The sequence below is a fragment of the Neolamprologus multifasciatus genome, chromosome 5 (assembly GCF_963576455.1).
Source record: "Neolamprologus multifasciatus chromosome 5, fNeoMul1.2, whole genome shotgun sequence".
Taxonomy (NCBI): Eukaryota; Metazoa; Chordata; class Actinopteri; order Cichliformes; family Cichlidae; genus Neolamprologus; species Neolamprologus multifasciatus.
In genome coordinates, this window is record NC_140443.1 from 5,689,077 (window position 1) to 5,710,651 (window position 21,575).

General features: G+C 39.0%; 1 protein-coding gene across 3 annotated transcripts in view; it reads right to left on the minus strand.

Moving 5' to 3' along the window:
- Window positions 1-20,443, minus strand: part of LOC146517907 (A-type voltage-gated potassium channel KCND3-like) — a 112,467-nt gene extending 92,024 nt beyond the window's left edge. For 2 of the 3 annotated variants that reach the window (XM_085161037.1, XM_085161038.1), the window contains exons 1-2: window positions 19,958-20,443; window positions 17,948-19,107 (exon numbers count right to left, since the gene is read on the minus strand). In XM_085161037.1, the coding sequence (XP_085017163.1) occupies window positions 17,948-19,050 (1,103 nt within the window). In that variant the 5' untranslated portion in view covers window positions 19,051-19,107; window positions 19,958-20,443. The remainder of the gene's footprint in view (window positions 1-17,947; window positions 19,108-19,957) is intronic. The other variant, XM_085161039.1, reaches the window with a different exon arrangement.
- Between the last annotated feature and the right edge of the window lie 1,132 nt (window positions 20,444-21,575).

Sequence of the window (21,575 nt, forward strand, 5' to 3'; positions counted from 1 at the left end):
ACCGAAAACAGATTTTTTTAAAACTCCTTTTTTGTGTTTATGTGTGGACAAGGAATACTGAGTTCGTCACGCAACGTCAAAGGTATGTGCCTTTTTCCACATCACGCTGTGCGCACGTTATTGTTTACATGAGATGAATTGCAGAATGGCAGATAGAGACGAAATACTGTTACTGTTAATCTTCAGGTTTTACATGCTTTCATACACACACGCAGTTACTGTCCCTCCATTTAGAAAGGCAGAGGTGTCACGATGTGATTATTTTACGTGTAGTTGTTTTTTTCCTGTGTAATAATATTCAACATTGCTATCAATACATTTTTCAAAAAATGCCTCTCTGTGCAAAATGGATTTAAAAACATAAACAACTGTGGGACGCTGTTTGTCCGTGATTTGTACAGGGGGAACAAATCGTGGCAGGATCAGCCTGATATTATTTGTATCCTGCTGTAACTTTACTGTATAAAAAGCTAACATCTCCAAAATGTCAGGAGTAGTCATTACAACAAGTGTTTGTGAACTAAAAATCAAGAATGTGGGATACTGTTTGTCCTTGATTTGAAGAGCCCAGCGCTGCTCCCGACCAAGGGAAAACCAATTCTGCAGGGAGACCTACCTCGGCACTTGTGCAGGTGAAACCAAAGGGCAGATATGCTTCACCATATTTTCTAGTCTTTGGCTTAGAATGAAGTTGGTTTGGAAACATATTCAGCTATGCTTCATCTCCTGCTTTGCGTTTGTGTGGGCGCCCCGTGCTAGCAGTGTCCAAGCGTTTTTTTTCTCCCCCTTTTCATACCGCGCTCCCCCCTGCAATGGCTCTGCGGCCCCTCCTAGGGGGCGGGCCCCACACTTTGGGAAGCTCCGTGTTAAACTAACATTTAAAATGTATATTCATTCCAATCCATATGAGTTAGAGTTTATATTTATATTAATATAATTATTATTTATTTAATTTAGATTCACACTGGTATAAAATGGCCTAATAAAAATGTTTACAGCTCCTAGCAAAAATTGTGATCTTCAACTCTTTTACTTTGTAGCAACTTTACTCTGTAAACAAACCACACATATGAGACAACCCATTTTTGTTTAAAAGGAAATTCTGACTTTGTGAAACACACCTAAAACAAATTTAAAAACTATATTTAATTAATGTTTTTCCCCAGATTATTCAGAGAAAAATGTATGAGATCGTCAAAAAAATCCATCACAATTAGTAATTTATTGCTCGCCCTCAGGCTGTAAGCCTTAGAGGTGCCATACCTCATGGTCTGTACCTCAGGCTGTTGCACCTCTTAGGTCGTGCAGCCTGAGGTATGAACTTCTCTACTGAAAAATATTTTTCATCCAGCTGGTTCCAACTTTCTCATAATTGTAGCTGACAGATCAGCTGTAATTTTTTCCCTTGGGTTACACCACTAGTGTCCCTGCAGCTCGCTAAAAAAGCAATCCCTCCGTATTTTTGCCATGACTGGCACATAATTCACCTGGTTTGTCTGTGTTCTTAATTACTGTTTTATCATAGTATAAGATGTGATCCCAGGTGTTATGTTGCCTGGTGCAATGTTACCCAACAGGGCCTAACCCCAGCCAAATAGCTTCACCCACTTTTGGGCTCACCACCGGTAGGATCTCATCTCTTTGGTGGAGGAGGCCCAAGCTTCTAATGTTGAGAGATACAGGCAGTCGGGTTTACGTCAAGGCGTGGCTAAAGAATGGTGGGTGTACTTCTGTCCAACCATTTTGGTTCGTGTATGTTAGCATTTCTTCCGTGTCCATTTAGGTCAGGGAATGGACTCTGAGCATCATGTGTGCTTACAGGCCAAACATCAGCTCAGAGTACCTGGAGTACTGGAGTCTCAGGGTAGGTTACTGGAAAGTGATCCATCTGGAAGACTTCAGTTCTCAAGTGGTCATTGAGAGGGAAACCTGGAGTAGTGTGAGGGAGAAATGACCTGCGCTGGCTGAACCAGAGAGGTTAGAGAGGTTACTGAACTTCGGTGTTTGTTTGTCTGTAAAAAATACAAATTTTGACCATGATGGTAGTCATAAATACACTTGTCACCAGGACACGGTAGGTTTCAGGCTGATAATCAATTTCTTTTTTTACTGTGGTCATCTGTGCATGTTTTGGACATTTGGGTGAAGACAGCAGCTTATAGTCTTTATGTCTATATCACAGTTTTAGTAGTTTATAAAATGTAAACATACCGGTTGTCACATACACTTTACATTTGCATGGATCATCCTCCGTGGCAAACAGCACATGTTTATATGTAGCCTGTAAGTGAAGCACTGTGGCAGACTCTCTGTGGAGGGTTTTGTAACACACTCCCACTTATGACTTATGACACTTAATGTGATGGCACCTCCATGCAAAACACGCAACTTGAATGGAAGTGGGTAGAGAGAGCGTGCACTATAAGTCATGGTTAAAGGAGGCCCGCTGACAGCCAGAAAGACTTTTACAAGTAATCTGTCATGAAACAAATTTGAAACCTAAAAATGTGGCGTTTTCAAAATGCAATGACTAGAAAGAAAAGAAAGAACTTTTTCAGCTGTATCAATAATCTTTTTTATGGCTATATTCAGACTATAAGAGAACGTTTTCCCCTCACTGCTTAAAAACTAATAGTGAATGGACTGCAGTATGTTTATTACTGCAGCTTAACTGCTAAAAGCAATCAGGCCTTACTGGCATCAGAGCACAAAAAAATCAGGGCCAGAAAGAAAAAAGAGATGAAAGAAAAGAAGATGAAAGAAAAAAAATTGGAGTCCAGGGACAGCAGAGAACGAGAGTGAATAGTTCAGCCTTTTCAAGCTGGATTTCTATGAAGATGGATAAAGGACTGTTCAGTAATGCCCCAACTGCTTGTTTTAGGCAAGTGGTGTCATAAAAGAACTGACTTTTGAAATAAAAATAACCGAGAAGTTTTTACAGAGCCTGTGGACTGATGGTGTAAAACTATTAGATGTCTAGGAGGGAAAGAAATGGTACAAAAAACTCAGTTTAAGGTTGCAAAACTGTGAATATAAATGTATTAATTCTTTATTTATTTATTTTTATAAAATGCCGCAGTTGTTAAGACACTCTAGCCAGCACTGAACACAAAAAATATCATTTTGAACAAACTGAAGTAGTTATTGCCTTTTACAGTGGAAGTATACTATGCTTCTCAGCATCTACAAGATGTGCAAGTAAGCAACAACTTCCCAGTTTTCCACAACTGTTTCATTTCCAGATTATAACTTTACCTGCCAGTGTTCCTGTCACTGGATGTTTATACCTGGGTTATGCAGAAGTAGGTGGAATTCTTTGACAATATTAAAAAGAAATGTAATGGGTTTAGTATTACATTATATCTCTGACAAGCTCGTTAGCCTTCTCACTCCTAGACATGTAATGTCCTCTAGCTAGGGCTGCACGATTTTGCATAAAATGAGAATCACAATTTTTTGGCTTAGAATTGAGATCACGATTCTCTCACGATTTTCTTTTCCAGTATAAATATTTATTGCACTTATTAACTGCACATCAACTTCGTAACAGTTGAGACTGAACACAAAAACAATAAATAAACATAAAAACCACAAATGTCTCACATTTTGTCGTTGCCGCAAAATGTTGTACTCCTTGAAATTCCGTCTCCACCGTTGCTCGACACTGCATGTACAGAGCAGGTAGTGCAACAATAGAAAGATAGTTGCGGGACGGCACTGTGTAGCGTTTGTCTAGGGCAGGGGTCTGCAACCTTTTACACCCAAAGAGCCATTTGGACTCGGTTTCCATGCAAAAGAAAACACTGGGAGCCGCAAATACTTTTTGACATCTAAAATGAAGATAACACTGTATATATTGTTTTTTACCTTTATGCTTTGTGTGAACAACTAAGGTGTGTTTCTTATGAAATCCATGAAGTGCTAGAGAGAAAATTACATTTTATTTATGTAATCAACACATTTTGAACTCTTAAAGAAATATAACAAAAGGAAAGACACCAACCTGAACTAAAATGATCCATGTAGCAAACAAAAACTGTTGTCAGCCACCACCCTTATATCGCCTTTGGGCTGTTGGAGCCTTGACCTGACTTTTAAAAAATAACTGGTAAAAAAGCACTATGCTGCTGAAAAATTAAAAATAGATATTTGCAAAATTCTGCCTAAATATGTATTTTACCAGGTTAATACGTGCGGCGGGGCGTGGTCTGCAGCGCCGCTGCAGGGGAGGCGGACGCACCTGAGCCACACCCGCAATCATGCCTCGCTGCCTTTACGTCTGCGCTATCTGTGCTGTTGTGTTGTTGGTGGTGTATGTCGGGCTGTGAAGTGAAAAGCTACAGCCGGCTGTATGCGTACAGCAACCGTGTGTGAAAAGTGGTCAATAAAGAGATGCTGAAAAGTGTGTTCATGCAAATATCGTCGGTCTGCCGTGATATGTTTACAATAAGACTTATGGTCCCGAACCTCTGCGCACAGCGTCTGCTAATCGGGGCTGTACGAAGTCAGTTTACGCAGGACTGTAAGCTGTCATCTGTCAGGCGTGAGCGGTGTTTGTCTTTAACATAGTTCACGGTGGAGAATAGCTGCTGACATAATGTGGATCCGAAGATCCATAATTGGCCTATCTGGGGTCGAAAGTCTCGATAAATGCACGGCGTTTCGGCGGGTATACCGGCTTCCGCGAGTGTGACTCTTATTTTGAGCGATGAAAAAATAATAGAATATAATTTTATTTTTATATTTCAATATCACAATAATCTTCCGATTTAGAACTACAAGTTAAAAAAAAGAACTAAACACAAATAAAATACACTTCAGCTAAATACTAATTTATTTTCCCAAACCACGCGGAGCCGCAGTATAAGGACTAAAGAGCCGCATGCGGCTCTGGAGCCGCAGGTTGCCGACCCCTGGTCTAGGGTGTTGATCATTTTCCTAAATCCCTCGTTTTGCACAGTGTTGATGGAGCCATATCTTTGATCAGGTGATAAGTAATAGCCTCCGTAATTTCTTTGTGGCTGCGGGAGTTCGACGGGTATAGGGAAGCGCTGTATGAGGTTTCCGTTATTGATGTTTGGGTGGTTGACCGGGACGGATTTTCTCCTGTCACTTTCTCGTCATCCCTGACGTGCTCTCCGTTGTTTTTTCCCTGCTTGTGAGAACGTACTTTATGTTAGATTTACCTTTAAGGTGGTATTTAATAGGTTATTGTAAGGTAACATCTTCCAACCAAAGATTTATCGTAGAAAAAAAGCGAATACCCTTCTTCTCTGGTGCATTTAAGCAAACATTTTTCTTAAAAGCATTAGCCTAAAAGTGAGGCTAGTTTTGTACACAGATAATAATGAGGATTGTTAGTATGACTATTAATCCTGCTTCTGCATATATTGCCTCATGATTCATGCAGAAAAAACACAACTTGATAATTGGATGAGCAATTTTTTGTACACTATGCTGTGCTGCTGCTCCACCAGAGAAATGATGTAAGCACACTGCTGGTTAAACATAGTTTGAAAAAATAAAAAAAAACCCTTTGCAATGTTACCTGCCAGTTTCTCTTGTTCCCTGCTGTCAAACTAGTATCTGAATTTCATATGGGACGAAGCTTTGCCCATTTTAAAATCCCAGTAAGAGAAAGAGAAAAATGTCAGGAGAGTGTAGGGGTTGTTAAGCTTGCCAGAGACCACTATCCTTTGCAAGTTTAATTCCTTTTAAATGAGTTTAGGTGTTAAATGAACCCGTACTGGAGCTAAATTAAATTCCACAGCTATCATTAGAAAGGTTTCTATTAAAGAGCCTTGTGTTGGGAAATTGGCTCCAAGAGCATCTTGGCCCGATAAAGGCAGGAATACTTCTAATTTCCTACTAGCTGCACTCACTTTGACCCCAGGGGTTCTGCAAGGCAGCAAAATAGCCCATTAATTTTGTCTGAAAGCAGACTGCCATAGAAAACTACAACAATCTGTAACAACGTCAGATGATTTGTGTGAAGGAATAATCGCGTTTAGAAACTAGAAAGCACTGCCTCCCAGTTCTGTTTCAGCTTGGCGCAGAGATCCTGCATTATTAACAAACGTATGACATTCCACAATTAATTGACATTTATTGCTTTCTAAAATGCAATCCAACTCCCCACTTTTGTTACCAATGATCCATAATTAACTGCAAACACAATTTGCAAGTACTAGGGAAATAGACAGATTAGCATAACAAGCAGAGGCTAGAAATCAAATTCGCATCCCATTTTCTTGCACAGTCATAATCACGTTTCCATGGAAAAACAAAGAATCCTTCAGATATTACATGCAGGCTTTAAAAAACTAGAATACTCAGCTTCTTTAACAGACTGTTAATTCAGTCCCAACATGAGAGGCTTTGTTCTTCCCAGTGTTAATTAATCCCTTTACACATAACTGAGTGTTGAACTAAGAGAGGATTTAAGAGTTAAAATCAGGTCTAAGATTGTTGCTTTCTTTATTGCTTTCTTTATCATCACCAAACTTAGTGCTACAGATTTACTCATTATAATTTAACATTACCCTTGGGATCCGTGGTGAAGTTGAGCAATTAAACCTATTTAGATTTTGTGAAATATTCATAGGGTGCACAAAGAATAAGAGTTTTGGAAAAGCTCAAAACAACAAAAATGTTTATGTGATCCTATGCTGAAATATTATTAACAATAACATTCAAAAAAGACAAACACTGTGTGATCTGAGCTCTTTTTTGGGACGTGTGAATAATTTTGTCAGTGCCTCCTAAGACTACTAAATAAATCAATGAATGCATTTTGCACATTTTGCAAATATCAACCTGCAGGTGTATTGATGTCAACCTGCCATAGTTATGCTGTTGTTTGGTTTACGTAAGAAAACAGCTGGTATGAGATCAGGAAGCGATGGTATTATGACTAGGGGATGAGGATGATTGGTTAGAATAGGTACCCCATGGTGAAGGTCAAAGAAACCAGGCTTGATTATTGGAAAAGGAAATCTAGCAGTGCAGAGATTGGTATCTTGGGACAGAACCTTGAGAAGCCATTATTACAACATGGTTTGTCACCTGAGCCATGTGTTGTTATTGCATTAAAAACGAATCCCAGTTTTCATGGATTGCAAACACACACGCTGAACTTTACACTCAAAGCAAATATTTGCAGAGAGGAGCATTGGAGCAATATATGATATACACATATCAGTTACCAAGTCTGTTGCTGGTTAGTTGTTTTTTGGTTGAATTTTGCTGTTTTCATTTTACTGATTAAGTGGTCTCCCTCCTTGAAAATGTAATTCAGTATCAATAATTAACCTTTAAAACACAATTAAAGGCATGTGCTAAGTGGAAGTGCTAGTTGGATTGAGGCCATATTATGCATATTATTATTGTATTAATATTTGTCTTTCACAAAACTGCCCAGTTTCCAACTGACACACTAGTTTAAGAGATACTTTGTCACTGCTGGATGAAAACCACACGGTGGTACCTTCTTGCTTTTTTAATGAGTTGACACTGGTTATGTTGTTTGTGTTCTGCTGTTCAAGTGTGACCTGCCAATGCAGTGCCATGGAGACCCGGTTCCTTTCTGAGATAAAGAGTTATTCTGGAGCCTGCCATTGCAAATTTTTCACCAACCCCACCACACCTTACAGGTTGAACCTTATAGGCATACATTTGTTCATTTGCTTTCACTTGAGTCAGTTTTATCTGGGTTTGAACTCAAATAACCCAATTTAAGTAATGTGTTTGCAGAACCTTCCTGAAAAGTTTCACACGCACCTTCACTTATATCAGCCATCGTCAGATGCTGGACTCATGGTAACCAGTGGGAAAAAAAATAATTCCCACCTTCACGGGCAAATAAATTTACATTAGGCAATCCTTCATGGTTCTACAGTGTAATTTGAGCCTAATGGACACACTGAAAAATTAATCCTTATCTTGATCGATGATGAAAATAATGATTAGTTTCCTCTTCAGGTCTGCATGGTTATGGTTGTGTGGTTTAGGAATTTGAGCACTGTATTAAAAATAAAAAACTGAAGCAATGTCTATGACAGGAGTGACTTTGGCGAGTGTTGTTTTCCCAATACTAGAACAAAGAGCGCTTTTGAACAGGAAGCACAACTCATCTGACCTCTCTAGTCCTGCCTTTGGCCCCTAGGCCCAGTCTACTTTATCTAATAGAGATGTTGAGCAGAGAACACAGAGGGAAGCGAGCTTAAAGTCTCTCTGAAGAAAGAAGCAGATTATATATAGCCACTGATTAAGGCAGAGATGGGAACATGACCTACATGCATAACAACATTTTCTCTCACTTTCTGCTACAGAACAAGCCTCCGTCCAGGACCAGGACTCTACAACTGGGAGAATCACTCTAATTATAACACCAGAGTCAGATTTCAATGCACACCTCATTAATATTTCTCTCATTATTGGGTTAATAATGTTTTTAGAGGTGTGGGAGACTTGGGAGAGATGATACCTCACCAGTGAACCTTTGCTTTCAGTGCACCTGTCACGCAGGTAAAGATGACTGCTTTCATGCATTGTGTCTGGATCATGTATCAGATTATAGTTGAAACTGCTAACTCCCTTTCACACACAGTGCATGTGCTCTCAAAATAGCTGTTCCCCTGGGAGACTCGTGGGGGATGAGGGGAGGATGGGGGAGAAAAAGACAGTGGGAGGGAGAAAGAGAGCGGGAGAGAGGGATTTCTCCTTCCTCATCAATCTTTCGGATCCTGTCCCACTGATGCCGGTGCCCGCGTATCCGACAGCGCCAGCGTCGGCAGGCAGCCGCAGGGAGCAGACCTTGCTGAGATTCAATCCAGATTCTTTTATCAGCCACCTGAGGTTGATTTAACACCCCTGTTCCTGGACAGTGAAAGTGGCTGATTATACAGCCAGTCAGTCCCTTTCCCCCCTCATCTCCCTCAGCTCCAGCCCATTACCCAGAACTGCTGTGCTGTGCTGTCTGGCCTCATGAAGACGTGGAGAGGGCGCAGGGAGGCAGGTCATAAACCCGACAAGATCAAAGGCAATAACTATTTACGCGTGTAAATGAATCAAAATCTGAATGTGCATATGTGCTCTTTGGGGTTGTAATTTAAATGCGGCTGATAAATAATTGACAGACTCAATTATTGGCTATCAACATCAAAGACTTTGATTTTTTTGTTGTTGTTGCAAAAGAAATTGGTAACTGAGTATTCTTTTATGCAAATCTTAATGGCTTTTTTAACAATTCCAACCCGTAACATAATAGCCCACATCCAATATTTTTGTAAAGGTGCTTGTTGTTTTGTATATTGTGTTTCGGGACTTTGTAGCAGTCTCACAGAAATATGATCACTAACCAAATTGAATGCAGTAAGCATTTCCCCTTATGCTGAACTATAAGGGTACTTCACTGAATAAGTGTATTCATCATTAGAATCACCGTGTTGAAGCTGGGCATGAGCTGTGATACTCAAAAGGTTGTGTATTTCTAACGTGACAATGTGGTTGTTGAAAGATGTCGGAATAGATCTAATAAAAGATACGTTTAGAATTTCAGTGGTTTTGAAGCTGTTTCAATCTAGGGAGAATATTCAGACCCCCTTTGTTAATGTTTCTTTTACAACTTTGAGGAAATATGCAGCTTTATGTATTAAGACTAAAGCTGAAATTCTATCAGAGGGTTTAGATTGAATGTTTTTTTATATGGTATAAAGTGTGTTTTTAGCTAGTGCAGATGGTATTTGCTTGCAAGTTCAATGGTAACTTTATTGTCCCCAATGGGCAATTGATTTTCCTTATGTCCACACATGATACAACCCCACCTCTCCTCAAAAAACATTACCTACATTACCTAAAGATAAAAATAAAAATAAACTTACAGCAAGTTGTATATTGTGCAATAGAAACTTTTTCATATCAATATCTGCTAAAAGCGTCTTTTTGGATAAATAAAAAATGGAAATACAAACTTAAACTGATTTGAAAACAAACACTGCAAATGGTTTTTATAGCATTTATAACATATAAATAATAAAACACAGCCAAGCAAACATAAACGAGTGCAGATAGATTTTCTCAGAAATCAAACAGACCAGTTCAAACAGAACCCGAGGGAATAAAAAAACAGTGTTAGATAAAAGATTTTCTTCTTCAGAGCTTTTTATATGCATTGACAGATGGGATATTGGTGACCTCATCACCTGAGCATATGTTCCTTCAGTAGGTGAACAGACTGACAGGCGACAAGCAGGAGGAAACACTGCGCCTCATGAAAGGCTGGTGAGTTTGTTCTGTTGCAGTTGTACCCATATGTACATATTTACCCATATTAATTGAAATATAAGAAGCTTTAGAGAGTGGGGGGTGGGTGATGTACAGGCAGAAACATTTGAGCTACTTTCACCTGACTTGCTTTGTTATATAGGTGTGGGTGTAAGCTGTAAAAACAAAGGGTGTACTGTACTGTGTCTTTGCTTGTTTTTTGGTAGCCCTTTTAAATATAGAGTTTTTGTTAGAAGTTTACATCATGACCATATATGTATGGTTATTTATATACGGTTAAATGTAAAGGTTATTTGGCACTTTTTTTTTTTAAATAAAAAATAATTTAAAAAAAATAACCCCTTTTTCAGGGTGGATTAGCTGTACAGCATACATTTTCAATGACTCTAACAAATAATCATTGGATGCACAAGTTTGAATTTATTTAGCATTTTCTGTAATCCACACAAGTATACATACAGTCTCTGATATATACATACACCCAGTAATATAAGGTTAAATGTTCATTCGCAAGGTGCAGATCAGATCAGATGTATTTAGTAGCCAGCAAGCCTTTGGGCATAATTCTGACTGGATATTTGACTTGATGAATCAGTAAAGTTTATTTAAGTTTGATAGTGTGTTGCAAAGAATGAGGTTGGGGCTTTGGGAAAGCCAGTCCAAAACCTTAGCTTGTTTTATCATGAGCATGGCCCTAACCAGCACCATACTTGAGAGTCGGTAAATGGCCTGTATTTATATAGCGCTTTTAATAGTCCCTAAGGACCCCAAAGCGCTTTACATATCCAGTCATCCACCCATTCACACACACATTCACACACTGGTGATGGCAGCTACATTGTAGCCACAGCCACCCTGGGGCGCACTGACAGAGGCGAGGCTGCCGGACACTGGCACCACCGGGCCCTCTGACCACCACCAGTAGGCAACGGGTGAAGTGTCTTGCCCAAGGACACAACGACCGAGACTGTCTGAGCCGGGGCTCGAACCGGCAACCTTCCAATTACAAGGCGAACTCCCAACTCTTGAGCCACGATCGTCCCACAAGTACAGAGTTCTAAGGTTTAAAGCCTCACCTTTACACTTCCAAACATACCTATTGTAAGGCAACTGGCTTGTCCATATGGGCGGCAGCAAATTTCAGTCAAGCTTAAAGGTGTCGATTTGGAGTAGAATCTTCCTTTGTTGGGACCCTCTCATTCCACGGCAATTCAAAACTTGTTTCATTGTGGACAGTAATGCTGGTATTCAAGCAGTTTGCAGTTCATGGTAGATCCTGAGTTCTTCCTGAACATCCTAACCAATTTCCTCTCATGTGAGGGTGACCATTTGGGTGGCAATAAACTATAACTGCAACTGTTTGTACAGATGATCCTCAAATCTGCAGTTGGATAGAAACGGCTTCAAGCAACCTTCTCCCAACTTGTGTAGATATATATTTCTCCTTCTTAGAGCCTCAATGAATTCCATGGAATGTCCCATCGTTCTGAGTGTTACTCATAATATTGTTGGGTCATTAAAATATTAAGTGCCTTGACGTCTTGTGATCTGACACTATATAAACCAGGCGAGAAATTTGGGTGTAGTGATGGATGCAGACCTAAACTTAGAAAAACACATTAAGACAATAACAAAATCAGCTTACTATCACCTCAAGAATATTTCAAGGATAAAAGATCTGATGTCTCAACAGGACCTGGAAAAACTAGTCCATGCATTCATCTTTAGTAGGCTTGATTACTGTAACAGCATCTTTACAGGTCTACCTAAAAAAATCAGTCAGACAACTACAGCTCATTCAGAACTCTGCTGCTCGAGTCCTCACTAAGACCAAAAAAGTGGACCACATCAGTCCAGCTCTGAGGTCTTTACACTGGCTGCCTGTCCGTCAGATGATAGACTTTAAAGTTCTGATGCTGGTCTATAAAGCTCTGAATGGTTTAGGACCAAAATACATCAGTGACCTCCTGACCCAGTATGAACCTTCCAGATCCCTCAGGTCATCTGGATCCGGTCTTTTATCAGTTCCCAGAGTCAGAACCAGACACGGAGAAGCTGCATTCAGCTTTTATGCTCCATATATCTGGAACAAACTCCCAGAAAGCCTCAGATCAGCTGAAACACTCAGTTTATTTAAATCCAGGTTGAAGACTCACCTGTTCTCAGCTGCATTTGAATAAAGCACCAAATCCGCACTTAAGCTTAAATTTCAAAACTTACATTTTAACTACTGATTTTATCTACTGTTCTGATTTTATCTGTTTTGATTTTATATACTGTTTTGTTTGTTTGTTTGTTTGTTTGTTAATTAGTTTGTTTGTTTGCTTGTTTTAATCAATTTTAATTCATGCTTTTTATTTGTTTTTGTTTCTAATGTCTATGTAAAGCACTTTGAATCACCTTGTTGTTGAATTGTGCTATACAAATAAACTTGCCTTGCCTATAAAACTAAACTGAATGAAATTGAAATTGGTCAGTCCAGTGTGTGCAGTCAAACAAAACGCTTTTATTCAGACAAAGAGGAATTGTTAGTTGTAGTCAACCATGACCACTAACGAGAAGCAAACAGGCCTTGGCCTTGGCAAATTAAAAGACACTTTAGAACATTCAGCTCCACTTATTAAAAGTTGAAATTATTGTATGTGTATATTTGAGCCTATATGTATAGTTGACCCTGTGTGGATCACAGAAAATACAAAATAAAGCCAAATTCTAGTTGTTTAAAGTCATTAAAGATATATGCTGTACAATCATTACACCCTCAAAAAAAGAACATTTCAAAGAAATAATTAAAAAGCCCAAAATGACCTTGATGAGTTTGTGAATCTATTCTGATTTATGTCTACTTTATGATGTGTACTACTGCACACATGCAGCCCACCTCAACATAGGAGAGAATGGTGAAGTGATTATGATATTACTCAAGCTGAATACAACTCTTATAATGTTTTAAGATTTACTATACAATATTATACACTATAAATATATACAATATACAGTAAATTACACAATAGAATATATTTTTACAATATTGCAACGGATCTCAGTGTTACTTTGCCTAAAAGCACAGGGGACGATGACTCAGATTAAAATGAATCTTTTACTTACAGAGTCAATAATACTGAACAGATCTTTTTCAGGTAATTATACAAAACCCTATGGTATAAACTATGGTATGAACTGTATGGTATAGTTTATCTTTATACTGATCTATACCCTGACTTTAGGGCTGTTCGATATAACGATATATATCGGATGACGATATAAAAACATCTATGTTTCATTTTACGCTATCGTTTGTTTCGTGGTGTCTGTTTATGGCAATAAACTGTTTATGGCTATTTTTTCATCGTTTTGATGGTCACTGTAGTGGCTATATTAAAATATTAAAGTTCTCTCTTTCTCTTATATTTAATATAACCACACTACGCCTGTTTTTATGCGTTGTGGTTAGCAACAACGACAGTAACACCATCGCGTGTCCGCTTGTTTATGTTCCACATCAACCTTTCACAATAAAGCTCAAGATCCTGTTGAGACTTTTCAAAATAAACTGAATCACGTGAAAGAGCAGATTATTTACGGATGAGAATTAAAAAAGAGCCGCCAGGTGCTAAAAAATAAACCTTAGACTCAAACGTTAGAACAGCCTTTTCCCCGCAGCACGCCGTGTAATAAATACTCACAAAGAAAACGGCGGCCGTTACAACTTATGTCTAAAAATGTATCGTTTCATGCATCGGTTAAAACACTCGACTCCAGCTACATGACGCGCAGCTGGAAACACTTCCCGCAAGTCGAGCTGCCCGAGATTCACAGAATTGTTACAGAAAATGTTACATTTGTGTGATTTATATCGTTATCGGATGATAGAATTCTTATATCGGGATATGAGATTTTGGTCATATCGCACAGCCCTACCTGACTTCATAAATTCAATTTGCTGCAGAATTATTTCCAACAGTATCCAATGTTAGTTTTTGTAATAGGTATTGAATTTCAGCCCTTGAATTCAGCACTTACAAAATGACATGTGTGTTTGCTTTGAACGCGCATCAATTGATAGTTTTCCCAATTACAAATCATTGTCCTTGGGTAGTGATGAGGATCACTTTGTCAGAGCTGTAGAGAGACTCTCAGTGTCACTGCCCATTGTGCATCACACATAATGGGTCTTTGTGAAAACACATTGTTCAGGTTTACAATTTACATAATGCTTTCACCTTGGCATTTGTATCCTTTAGTATGTGTGATACAAAAGAAAGCACTTGTACTACACACAGCAAACCACACAAATATTGCACAGGTAAGGTCAAGCAGCCTGTCTGGCCTTACACAGCACAGAGACTAACAGGACTATTATGGTCCATGCTTGTCTTTCGCACAATACTGTATATACAACAAAACAGAAAAAAGGCTGTTTGCCACAAGTCAAGCTGGGAAATGTCTAGTTCAGGAAGTTTTAGGTCGACTAGCAAAACATGTCATTTAACTCCTGACCAGGAATCTAACCATACTTTATTTCATTTCATTTTAGTTTAGGAAAAAGGCAGAAGCTCGTGACATTTGTGTAGTTATCTGTAGTAATCTGCTGCAGCATGACAGCTCCCACACATGCTGTCCAATCCAGTATTTATGGTTTTCTCAATGACTCAATGATAAACAGCATAATTATTTTTGAAAATAAAAATTATTATGTCACTAAACATAAATATTTGTAGTTTCTAGACAATATAAATCCTGATAGACGGTAAAAAGCCATTTTTCTATTAGGTTTTAAACTCTATGTGCAAAACAAAACTTCCATTTCTCCAAGCCATTCTTTGGTTCATCAAGCAGCGCTAATATCTGCACAAACAATATCACTTTCACCAAACGGGACAATTCAAAGTCCTAACTAAAGCTAAGATATGGCTTTTGTAGTCAAATAGATAAATAAAACAAATGTTTAAAGTGCAAAGTTAGTTACTTTGCTTTGAATTAGAGATGATTTCCTGTAGTGAAACAAAAAGGAAATTCTCCGTGATTGAATAGTCAGTGCTACATCAATAAGGTTTCAACATCAATCAATTATTTTCATTGGTGGGAGGAACAGGCTATCCGTCCGTGTCTTTACCGTCTTGAACTCATCTAACCTTGTGCCTTCGTCTCACTGGGATGTAGGAACAGGTCATGGTCAGTCAAGCTAATGCTTGTGATTCCTCCAAATATGCCACTTTGCATTTCAGAAGCTCCCCACAAGTAGCTCTGCTAAAAGTACACTGATGGAAGCAACGGCAACCTGCACAGAGCTGATGAGCTGGGCAGCAAGTCAGACACATGAACAGCATAGAACATCTGGTCAGTTTGAAAAGAAATGTTATGGAAATGTAGACTTCATTTCAAAGAAGATCTCAGCAAGGCTGCATTTCTCTATGAGGATGGCCAACTCAGTAACAAATGGTAAGCTGACTGGTCTGCAATAGGATGTTACACAAGATTTTCTGCTTAACGCTTGTTTTAGAGAATGAGAATATCAGAATTGTCGGATTTCATAATTTCTTGTCTAATCTAATCAGATCATTGCAGCAGACAACCAGTGACACCTTGTGACAGTGTGACTCTCACATGTGAGGCCTCCTGTTCTTAATCAATACAGAAAAATTAAAAGGGGAATTCGTAGTTCATAGTACCTATTAGCTTTATTCCTTGATAGGAAAAAATATCAGTGTAGGTTAAAGTAATTTAATGTTGTAAATACAATTCTTAATGTCTATTTATTAGGTTTATAAATATAAAAGTTTATTAAGGCTAGTAGGCTACCTCCCAGCGATCGGGGCTGTACAACATAACCATATTTATCAAATGATGAAAAAAAAAATGTCTGTCCTTGTGGTCATTATATAAAATTATAAATTCACTACATTTACAGACATTATTGTAATAATTGGTTAAAGAATTGGTAAAATTTCAGCGAGTAAGGTAATTTTTTTTGAGTTTTTCCTTATTTTTTAAGTTGATCAAATATTGTAAAAGAGCTGAAATAATCAATGAAATGTAGAGTACATATGTATTCTTAATAAACGTTCAAAAAGTTCTCGATTCTCACTTGTTGATAATTAGAAAATACATATCTTTGCCGTCACATAAATCAAACAATGTAAAATCCAACCCATCAGTTCTTGTATAGTGATAGCATCTTTCACTGTTTCTCTAAAAAAAAAAATCCAACTCATAGAAGTTTCAAAAATATTCATAATAACTGGTTACCACCAGTTATTGTGAATATTATTATCTTAAGTCCATTTTTCACAATTTATTAAATTCTCAAAGACTCATATAAACTTTCTCTTTTTATCCTGAAGTTTAGAGTCCTGCATTGCTTTCACTGAAAAAACATGAGGTGGGAATCTTTTCCCAGTTGCTGTGGAGAGAATGAAAAATGACAGAGGCCAAAAATGTTTTCAATACATATAAAATGTAGGTATTCCTTTAAGACAGACTTAAAACGATAGGCATTTCCTTTAACGCGTTTCCTGCTCGCTTGAAAGCGATTTATATTCAAAAATACATTTACATTACTCATGTGAGTCACAAAAACCATTAAAATGATTTTGTATCATGTCATTTCTTTCCAAAAGCACATTTTTCCATTTACATACATAACATTATCTACAAAGAGAGCTTGAGGGAAGAATGCATTTTTAGGAACTCGTAATTATTCTTCAATTCTGCTTCTTTAATAGAGTAGTACACTCGACCAAACTTCGGGAACACTTTTAAGTTCACCTTGCCATTCATGGCACAGAATCTCAGCGAGCTCGAAGGAGAGATTAAGAGCAGAGTGGAATCATAATAAAGGTGACAGAGGATGCCTCATGGGACGCTTTGCCTCCAGGCGTACAGAAGAAAATCTCACTTTATAATGCAGTTAAATTATTTCACGCTCGCAAAGCACTTTTTAACTGAAGCTTTAGCTATGCATGCGGAGCTCCTGGTTTAGCCCCAATTAGCAAAAGGAAAATTGTAGAAAAGCTATTGTTTGTCCTCTGAAAACAATCAAACTTACTATTTATTCAAAGATGATTAGAAGTCATGCCATAAGAGTGTGGAGGTGGGAAAGAGTTGTTAGTTAATTGGAGGGTTATGAATAGAACTGTTTGTTTCAGTATTAGCAAAAATGTTCAAATGTTTTGGTTGTGGCAACCTAATGACATATGGAAACTTTTTTTTTCCATGAATTTACACTGATCAAAAACAGAAACTACAAGATGTGGCTCTGCATGAGCTGTACATCCCTTGCACAAATACAAATCTATTATCTGAGCATCTACTTGTGTATTGCATGCATTCAAACAGTGTCTTCTTATTTGGAGAGCTCTAACTAAGGCAAACAAAACGCCATGAATGTTTGTGCTGATGGATAAATGCTCCACTCCCCACCATTAATCACACTGGCAGTTTCAAATAAGCTGTAGCGTACTGAAGTATGGGGGAAGGCTGTCTTAATGCTCATTTGAAATTCAAAGTGGTTTTCATAAATTATTCAGTTTATTAAAATCATAAGCAACTCTGTTATAATTCCACAAACAAAATACACATATACCACAACGTGTAGCTGTGCGTGAATGCATTTACCTGTGTCAGTGTGCGTGTGTGGGGGTTGCATATGTCTATTACTCACCCCAGCGTCGTCATGGTGACAATAGTGTACCAGAATGAAGCTGGGATGCTGGTGAACTTGCTGGAGCTGGAGCCCTTCTCTGCATAAAACATGACCGTGGCAAAGATGATGATGGCCATGGTGAGTGAGAAGAGGAGGAAGCCCAGCTCCGAAGCGCAGCTCTTGAGTGTATAACCCAGGATCCGCAGGCCTTGCGAGTGGCGGGAGAACTTGAAGATACGAAACACTCGAAACACACGCAGTGTCACGAAGGCGCCGCTGACATCCTCGTTGTTGGTCATCACTAGACCAATATAATATGGCAAGATAGCCACCACGTCGATGATGCTCATCACAGAGCGCATGAAGCGGTAACGACTAGGTGCGGCAAACAAGCGCAACAGATACTCCACGGTGAAAATCATAACACAGGCGGTGTCCATGCAGAAGAACGCAACAGTGTAGCGTTCGCCACATGGCATGTCTTTCTGATTGGCAGTAGCACCACAGGGCACGGTCTCCACCACATTCGTGATGACCGAGACAGCAATGAAGAAGCCAGTGACATAGTAAAAGACCAGGGCCATGGTGGAGGTGTGGGGGTTTTCGAAGGCGCGCCACATGGTCTCTCTGAAGTTCATGTTGGGCATCTTCAGGTCCATATTCTCTTCCTGATCATCCTGCAGCCGCTCTAAGTTCTCCCTCTTTCTGTCTTTGTATTCTTCGTAGCAGCAGTCACCGATGATCTCAGGTATGATGCCAAAGAAAGTCAGCTCCTCATCATAGGCCGAGATGCACTCGTGACGAGGATAATGGAGCTTTCCCGTTCGGTAAAAGTTGAGAATGCTTCTGAAGGCGTCAGGGTCCCGGTCGAAAAAGTACTCCTTGGTTTCCTCATTGTAAAAGAAATCTTTCTCAGAACTGCCCAGTAGGGTGTCTGGGTAGCGGTCCAATGTTGTTCTCCAGGTCTGAAAACGACGGCCGCTGACATTGAGGATGATAAGTTCATCTTGTTTCTTGCTGTTGTCTCTTGGCGCTATAGGCATGGGGCAGTTGGCCACAGGCATCCAGCCAATTGCTGCAGCCCTGGCAAAGGGGAGCCACGCTGCTACTCCTGTTGCCATTGTGAAGCAAAGTCTTCCACACCTTCAGACTTAACTGTCCTGAAAATGATCTGGCATCTGAAGAAGAAAACACAAAAAAGGGAACGTGGATAATTAACAGCAAAAATGACCAGTGCTGACCATCAAGGTGCTGTGTACCATTATGCCTATTCTACTATGAGTTTCAATACATTTTCCTCTCTGTTAAATCTCCTTTCACTTTCAGCAGTCTCTTGTTTAAATATCTGAAAATGTCATCTATACAAAATGCCACCTGAGCTGCTAAAAATGGAAAAAACAGCTAAAGGTGGATGTAAAAGTTTGTGTGAAATGTAAAATCTGATTTCTATGAAAAAAATAAAATAAGTCGAGTTCGACTTAGACCACAGTTAATTGGTGAATCAAATGACTCGCCTTTTGTGTCCAAGCCTATGTCGAAAAGGAACAATTAGATGTACAATTTAACCAGCATCAGCGACATTAAGAAACAACTATAAGGCTTCTGTTCTGAGCAGCTTCATTAACTATCCTACGGTGAAAAACAGTGACAGCCAAACCTGTTGAATCTAAATAAGGAGGAAATCTACTTCAGAGTTCTCCATGCGCTGATAACGTTACGCGGTTTTCCCTGTTAGAATTTTAAAGTACATAAATTACACAATGACCTGATGATGTTTCTTTACTGACTTGTATTACCTGGTCGAGTATAAGCAAACATCTTGTGTCGGTGCACGTTATACTCAAAACGTGACAAAAAGTGATTCTGTAACGTTCACGCCTTAGAAACACCGCTTTTCGCCTCCAGCGCACGAATCGCACAACTTCTCCAACAAACGCATTTATTCACCTGATAAATGCAAATTTCTAAATATATCAGCCCTTCCAAAGATAAGAACTGAATAAAAGGAATAAAAACAGGAATACTCACAGAAAAGGAGATGGAGTGGAGGAGGGAACAAAATCCCAACTCTTCCAAACCGAGTCCTCAGTTCTAAGTGAGAAAGGAGGAGCTCGGATCCATCCAGCGAGCTCCGGCAGCGAGCAACACCTCTCTTCTTCACCGATCGGCAGACTCCCGCACCGAGCAGAGCGAAAAAAACGCGACTGAAAGCAGCAGAATTAACCGCAAGACTCTGAGAAACGGTCTGTGTCTGACGGATTCTACATCCTGCCTTCTTTGATTCCCCGTCACTGTTTGAAAAAGTGAAATGTGATGGAGAGGAGACGCACGCTTCCCTTCCTTCACCACAAAGTACAATGTACGACTCGCTCGCTGTGCCAGCTCCGTGTCATCAGTCCTCCTCCCCTCTGCCTCACTTTGCCATCATCTGTGACAGACTTCAACTCACTTGACACTTCCAGTACGGTGGTGATGCACTGTAAAGCAGAACGTGACGATGTGATGCAGGAAACTGGACTTGATCAATCAATCAACTTTAAATCCAATTTAAAATTCCAAGTTATGTATTTGTTTGCTTATTATTATTTTTATTATCTCAAAATGAAAAATAAACCCTATTGGCAGACAAAAAACTTCAATTCTTCTTCTATTATTATTATTATTATTAGTAGTAGTAGTAGTAGTAGTATTATCAATAATTCCCCTTTGCACATGTTTCATGCCATGCAGGCCTAATGTTTTACACCCCGCCTCAACCTACTTGGTACCCTTGTTAACGTTTGACCTTAACTAGTCCCTCATCTAACTGATCAAATCGTCCTTTACTCCTTTCACAAACAAGCAAACAAACAGCTCGGGAGACTTTCTCCAAGCTGAAGAATTATAGAAACTCTGCTTTTGCCTTTTCTTGTGGAGAAGAAAAAAAATAACCTTGCCTTACAGTGTCAAAGGTGTGCGCCCTCATCTCCTTTTATGAAGTCAGTTTATTGCTACTTGTTGCGTTGGTATGCTGCTGACAGTTTTCTCGTGGACAAAATATTTGACAAAACAGCGCTTGTTTGGAAGGAATTTAAAAATACCTCTGTCTGTGTTGTCTGAAGAAATGTAATATACTTTTTTCCCCCCCTTTTTTTTTACACAAATTTGCTCGAAGGTATAACGGTTATATTATTTATCTGGCATAACTTTCATTTTGGAACTGTTCCTATACCAAATGTCAAGACAAGACTGTCAGCCAGCGGTAATTCATCGATAAAGTGTTTGCTGGGACATATATTCAGGTTTTTGCACTTTAAAAAAGGGAAAAAGTTTGCATTAGAAAGCAGGAAGGTGGCAAAAACACATCTAACTTTTACCTCGAATGCTGGAACGTGACTGTTGCTCAAAGCCACTTTAAAGTTTTATTTTAATTTCTTGTTTACTTTCATTTTTTATTTATGGTAGGTGACATTTTGGCATATAACTGCTTGTTAGGGATAGGATAACAACGTGTTTTGAGTTAAAATACAGCTTTATACTAAATTAAACACACAAAGCTCAGTGTTTGTTTTCAGGTACTACTTTCCATCATGAGTACAGGTGGGACACCCGTGGTGCATATTATGCAGTGATTAACACAGCAGCTAGAGGTCACTTCACTTTAAAA